The sequence below is a fragment of the Lolium perenne genome, chromosome 4 (assembly GCF_019359855.2).
Source record: "Lolium perenne isolate Kyuss_39 chromosome 4, Kyuss_2.0, whole genome shotgun sequence".
Classification (NCBI taxonomy): domain Eukaryota; kingdom Viridiplantae; phylum Streptophyta; class Magnoliopsida; order Poales; family Poaceae; genus Lolium; species Lolium perenne.
The window spans coordinates 71,850,041-71,857,113 of record NC_067247.2 but is presented as its reverse complement, the minus strand read 5'-3'; the positions used below and the strand labels follow the sequence as shown (position 1 = coordinate 71,857,113).

The 7,073-nt window shown below is 48.0% G+C and overlaps 1 protein-coding gene across 1 annotated transcript; it reads left to right on the top strand.

The window, feature by feature from the left end:
* The first annotated feature begins 319 nt into the window (after nucleotides 1-319).
* On the top strand, nucleotides 320-856 carry LOC127348438 (uncharacterized). Its single transcript, XM_051374467.2, has one exon. The coding sequence runs from the start codon at nucleotides 348-350 to the stop codon at nucleotides 831-833; it is 486 nt and encodes a 161-aa protein (XP_051230427.1). The 5' UTR covers nucleotides 320-347; the 3' UTR covers nucleotides 834-856.
* Nucleotides 857-7,073: the final 6,217 nt, after the last annotated feature.

The following is a 7,073-nucleotide window of genomic DNA, read 5'->3' as shown; positions in this document are numbered from 1 at the left end:
TTTTATCTTGACGGAGCCCAAGGCAGGGTGGAGAGAGGTAGCTAGCTCCACGCAAGGCGACGCCATGCCCAGTCAGAGTCAGTACTACACTACTACCCTATAGCTCGCTGGTAGCAGGAGTACCCTAGCACAGTGTCATCCATTTACGCATGCCAGCTGTGCGGCAACAACCTTCAGCTCCAGGCTGGCATCCTCCCCTTCACTGCCTCGCCTCTATATAAAGCCCTCCGTGCACGCCCCGCTCCTCCCAACACAACCGCCGCGCTGCGCTCAGAGCTCCAGCTACACGAGCTCTTCACCTCGATCTCCGTGCGACAAAATAGTAATCTTTCATTTTTTTAACTACCATGGGCGCGTGCAACTCGTGCGAGGCGACGGCGGTGGCGGCGGTGACGGGAGGCGAGGCGACGGCGGCGAGGGTCGTGCTCGCGGACGGCGAGCTGCAGAGGTTCCCAGGGGGCACCCGGGCGTCGCACGCGCTCAAGGCTGCGGCCGCCGCCGCCGCGGGTGGCGCTGCAGGCGCGTGCTTCCTGTGCAGCGCCGACGGGCTGGAGCTCGGCGGCGCGGTGGCCGCGCTGGCGCCCGACGAGGAGCTGCAGCCCGGGCAGCTCTACTTCGTGCTCCCCGCGGCCATGCGGCGGCGCCCGCTGCAGGCGGAGGAGATGGCGGCGCTCGCCATCCGCGCAAGCGCCGCGCTAGCGGGCGACCACGACGGCCCGCTCGTGTTTCCGGATTCGGTCCCAGGCGCCGTGAAGGGGTCCCGGCGCCGCTCGCGGAGGACAGCCAGCCTGGGGCGGGACTTCGTGCCGGACCTCGGCTCCATTATGGAGTAGCTAGCCGGTTTGCCGTCCGGCGAGGATCGGCCACCGGGGGGGAGACTTTGACTAATGCTAATGTAGCGTAGCTTAGCTGGCCGGCTGTAGGCACTGTACGTTGTAGGGGAGGCAGAAAGACGCGTAGGCACATTGCACATTCTGATCCAAGGGCTGGTGTGTTCGGTTTGAGGAAATGGATGGAATGGAATAGAACCGTTCCGCACCAGCCCATTCTTGCGTTCGGTTGCAAACTGAAATGGAATGAAGTGGTTCCTTCAAATGGAATATTCCCTCTAGATCTGGAATGAAGTGGTTCCTCCGATTCGGCCGGACGAGGTGGAACGAGTAACTGTCACACGCTGATTAATTAAGTTTAGCAATAATTAGCCAAGTTTAGCAATAATTAATCAAGTTTAGCACTACTTAATCAAGTTTAGCAAATAATTAATCGAGTTTAGAATAATTAATCGGGTGACTATCTCACCCATTCCATTCCATTCTCATCCCATTCCAAAACCGAACACAGAGATGAAACCGTTACGTGACAATTTTTTTGTCCAAACCAAACACAGAGATGGAACGGTTCCGTGACACTGAAATGGAATGGCCATTCCATTCCAGCCCCTCCCCAAACCGAACACACCCTAACTAGACGACCAGGTCTCTGTGTATGTTTATGGCTGACGGGTGGGTCCATAATCCCACGAAGCTAACCGTCCAACACTTTCACTTGAATTGGATATTTATTGACTCTAAATGTTAGTCACCTAACATTATCAACCTCAGTTACTTCCTAAGTGTAGTTAGCTGGCTATAGACATTTTAGCACGCCAAGTTCCTTGGAAAACGATACTTTCTATGTCCTGTGTAAAAAATATAAATAAATGTATCATGAAAAAACTTGCTTTTAGAGCAAATACAATAAAGTCTAGTCAGCTGGCTGTAAGAGATAAAATATTATTTCTTTGCTTACTTGGAGGAGTGAGAAGAGGAGAGAGGAGGTAAGTGGGCTCTTAGAGCAATTCCAATAGTGTAGTCAGTTGCTGGCTATAAGCCAAGTGTCATGTCATCTATAGCCAACTTGGAGCCAACATATACAATAGTGAGCTAAAAAATGTACTACGTAGTACTTTATCAATGTATGGTCCACCTTTCACTCTCACAAAGTGCCTAGGAGCACGTGCTAGAGCTGGCTCTTGCATAAGAGCTCACTCTCCTTCTCTCTCCTCCTCTCTCTCCTCCAACTAAGCAATGATATACTATTTTAATCATTGTAGCCAGCTGACTACGACTTATTGTACTTGCTCTTATGCAACTCCTAGATACTTTATGAGAGCAAATGACGGGCCGTATTTTGAAAAAGTATTATATTCTTAGGCTGGTCATAGTGGGGAGTAACTTAGACTAGTAACATATGCCATGTTACTAGTCTAGGTTACTACCTTCATAGTGAGTAGTAACTTATATGTGGTGCCATGCATTATATCATTAATTATGTTGTAGACTCATCCTGCCTTGAGGTGTGTGATGTTATGGTAACATAGCTAGTTACCACCTCACTCTCTTTCTTCATTTATTAGCATGTCATGTCACCAAATTGTCTTGAGATGTGTGATGTTAGTAGCTATGTTACTCCCACTATGAGCAGTTTTAGAGTCAACTATTGTATATGGTGGCTATAAGTTGGATATAGATGACATGGCAAACCACAATAGCTAGGTGCTGGATACACTATTGTTCTTGCTCTTAGGACCAAACTTGTGTTTTTTGACATCACATAAAAAATATGGGGTTTTTGATGAAACGACTCTACAAGTACATATGAACTTTTTAACATTTTGAAATGCGTTTAAAACACAACTCAAAACCAAGGGTGCCAAAACACCTTGTCCCCGACTTCTCAGTTAAGTGATGGCATCCCATAATTTCGTACTATTTGAACCATATTTTTCACAACTCACTTGCGATTTAAAAATCTTAGTTGCAACTGAAAACAGTATTTAGTTGCAACTTATATAGAGCATGAATCGTCGGTGCAAAGTTGTTAGATTTGGACTTGATTGAGCATTAAATTAATTCTCGGCTATGTGAGAATTATCAATTATTAACTACCTTTTTTTTTGGAAAACCCGAACATTATACATAGTAATAGAAGGGCATGTAGGGATGTTCCTCCCTTTTGATGTACAAAACTTAGTTTGTAGTTTTCTAAAAAGACTTATATTTTAAAATGGAGCTACTACATTATTTGACGGAATGCTAAGAGCATGTCTAGCAAGCCCCTCAAAACGCTGGTATCCCGTATACTTCCGGCGGGATAGGGGTGAGGGCATTTTGGGCCGTCTAGCAGGCCGTGTATTCGGACCGGCCCGTATCGGCAGAATACGGGGCCCGTCAAACCTACCCCGCCGCCCCCTACAAATACAGGGTGAAGGTGCGAGTGGGGGTCCAACCCCTCACTCGCAACCCTCTGTGGCGAGCAATTGCCACGCGCACGCCGCGGCATTTGCACTGCCGCCAGCCATGAGCGCACGGCGTAGGAGTAGCCTCTCGCCTGCCGCCGGATCGAAGCGATCCCGCGAGCCGGCCACGGTGGAGGAGGTGTGGCGCCGCCACTGCAAACTCTCGGCCTCCGTGAGTCGGCGTGCGACGTGCAAATACGTCGGCTCCGAGTGGATGCCGCCGACGCTCCGGGACTTCGCGGAGGGCGGCCGCTACCACAAGGTTGACCCGCCGTTGAAGCCGATGAGCGACAGCGATTTCGAGAAGTGGCGGAGCGCGTGGGAGCAGGAGCGCGCGTGGAAGGCCGCATGGGAGGGGAGCTCCAGCGGTGGAGCGCCGCGAGCCGGCGACGTGGAAGAGGAGGCGGAGGAGGGGGAGGACCCCCTCTTCTTGGAGGCGGTGACCGTGTCCAAGAAGGCGGCCGGCGACAAGGCTCAGGCGGACGCGGAGGAGCCGGCTTAGGCCATCGCCGCCGTCGAGGAGATGAAGGCTCGGGAGGCCGCCGCCACTGCAAAAATCATCATCCTCGACAACTAGGCGTATCTGTAGCGTTGTAGAAGTCGTAATCTAGTAGAATCGCGTAATTTTGTATATCCCTATCTATGATCAATTTGAAGAACTATCTATGAATTCTCCCGAGTTTTGCAATTTTTAAAAATACGAGATGAAATAAGGGGTCTGTTAGCCGGAATGGTTCGTGCGTCCCAATTTTTTTGATACAAGACCCTGTACTCGCTCGATACGGGACGAGCAAATAAGAAGTTTGTTAGACATGCTCTAACTGAACATATCACCAGATGGATGCTCAGCTATGTATGTCTACATCAAGTCGTAACTAAACGGGAAGCAGTCCGCTACGCTTATTAAGCTGCTTCTGTATTTGTTGTGCTATGTATTTTCGGTCGTACCTTGGGAGAGAAGCATGAATGCAGGATAGGCTCATACGGTAGCAGTGCGGGCGAAGCAAAGTCATTTTGGTACGAGGAAAACGACACGGAATCGAGAGACCTTTTCAGCGTTTTCTATCCTCTTCTTGTATTTGCATGGCTGCCTAGCGGGGAAGCGAGTTATATATCTAGACGTGCACCGTACCTTGGGAAGTCGTTTCTTTGCATGGGTTGGACCAAATTTCGTTTGGTATACAACGAACATATTGTCAATGAGTGATCGTTACACTCTCTCAAACTAATATCAACGAAGATTTTTTTGGGGTGGGTACTTGGAATGGTTAGATCAAGGGTCCTTTTCGGTTAGCACGGCACACGAGAGGGAAAGGATTGTGGCACTCATCATGATTTTCTTGGTCGCTGCCCCGTGCGGTGCAGAACGAGCGGACGCACTGTACGATTAGTGTGATGCGCCCTGGCTATCAGGTCTAGGCCGTAGATTGCGACCGGGTTGATGCATTCGTGCACGCGGAGGCAAAATTAAGGTGATGATATCTGAGAACAAACCACAAGAATGTGATGGCAATGCAGAGTGCGATGGTCTCAAGTTGCAGCAAGGGAATGGACCGACCGTGGTGGCTATAGATGGATGGAACTAGGGAAAGCGGTGGCTAAGTGGACTACAATGACGTGGTCTGGGTGACTGGGTCTGGGCAAGTTGGGAGTTACTATTAAGTTGAGGCGGCTAGGTCAGGTCTCCCGCAAAGCGGACCATTTTTCGATCCATCTAATGCGGTGGCCCGCAAACAAGGAAAAGGTCGCGGTTCGTATGTGGGTGGCAGCGCCCCCACACATTTTAGTTATTTTTTTTACATGCATAGGTTTACATATTTCAGTTGTGGAAAAGGTGATCATTTGAGGGAAAAACTGCAGGTTTGCACATGGATTAGTTGAAACACGAAAAATTGAAAGAACAGTTTATTACGCAATCATAGCATCCAAGTTCATAAAATAAATACAAAGTGTCATAGAACATAGTTTTACACAAATAACAATCATTGGAATGCAAATCAAATAAATAGTAGCACTAGGTATTTTCAAGATGAGTCCAAATATGTTGCACTCAATTTTTTTGGAGCCAGATATGAGTTGAATTGTGACGCATCCCATGTTGCGCAGCTAGGAAATCTACCAATTCAGCGGGTGGTCCATAGGGCGCAACATTATCTAATCCTGCCTTAGTCAAACAAGTTCTTATCACGCTCATCCTTAACGATCATATTACGCATGATCATGCAAGCAGTCATGACCTCCCACATATTCTGATGGCTCCAAGTTCTAGCATGGTACCGAACTATAACCCAATAAAATTGCAACACACCAAATATCCGCTCTACATTCTTCGTGCATGCCTCTTGCTCTTTGCAAAATCTGCTCTCTTACTCGTTCTGAGGATGGATTGTCTTCACAAGCCTGAACCATTAATGATAGATAATATTAGCTAGATAGTACCATTTGCTATAGAGGTGATTATTGACCTAATACTGGATGGGTGAAGCATGACCTTCTAGCAAGGCAAGTGAACACAGGCGATCGCTGAAATGCACAAATGTCATTATTTGAGCCTGCCGTGCGAGAGTAAAGAGTGTCAATCCAAAAATCTCGAGAGACATTTTCAGCTTTTCTATCCTCTTGTATTTGCATGGCTGGCTCCCGCGTACAGGACGCTGCACTGCCCGGTGATTGTAGTGCAAGTTGCGGAGGTGGATTGATCGGTTGATATCTCGTGACCGTGCCTCGCTTTGCGTCTCAGGTATTCCACACCAAGGTGCCCATACTTTAACTCGACGTGCATCTGATGACTGATGTGCTTAGCTTCCTAGCGAACACAAATATGGAAACATGCATATGCGTCCAAGTATACGAGACGGCAGCACCGTGAAAAGCGATGACCTGATAAGACGTTGGTGCTCATGGAGTGATCGACGGAGGCAAGTCCTTGTCAAACGTTGCCTTTTATACACTACTAGTAAAAGCTCAGCTCCTTGACGTACACGCACCGGCGGCCCCTTCGGAAGGCTGCATGTAGCTGCATTTTTTACCCCTCAAGAAAAAAAAAGTTTATCAGTTATACGGCGAGCTCAATTTCTTTCTACACGATTGATAGGAATATAAAGTCTATTTAAAATCCCAAACTGGTATAGAGGTTTGCCGAAATAAACTCGAACTCGTAATCCTTGTTATTTGCACCCTAAATTATCCAATCCCGGTCATTTTTGAACCTTAGAACAATTTTCCATACAGGGAAAATAACTAGATAATTTGGTACTCACGGATGGCCCACATGTCATGTATCTCCTCTACCTTGAGACGTGCATCCTTGACCATGATGGAAATCACACTAATACTCGTCTACCGCCTTTTCTATTCCCCTCCGCCTCCTCGGAATCTCGTCCATACTCACCAGGGGGAACTTGCATGTGCTCCGCCTCCCAACGATCATTCCGGACCACAAAGATGTGGTGCACCTGGACCCGTGACCCGGATGGTGCACTCTAGGTTGGGATTGTGGCACTTTTGGTGTGCAAATTTGGCAAGATTTGACTTAGATTGAGATAGCATAGTTTAGGGTATAAACTTGAGGGATTTTCGAGTTTAGAGTTCGTTTCAGCAAACTTGTACGAATTCAGTGTTTGGAGTTTTCTCGTTGTCTTGGTTGCTGCCTACCATGGATCCGCAGTAGGTTGACATATGCCACCTAATGTCATTGCATGTCTTCTCCGGGGCGGTGTTTTAGTATTGAGTTTGGAGTAATTGTTTGTGTCTCTTTATGGTCTCTTGTGTTGCCTAGAGTGGTTGAGATCATGTT

Coding starts and splice junctions, on each gene's coding strand:
- LOC127348438 (XM_051374467.2), top strand. CDS start 348: ATGGGCGCGTGCAACTCGTGCGAGGCGACGGCGGTGGCGGCGGTGACG.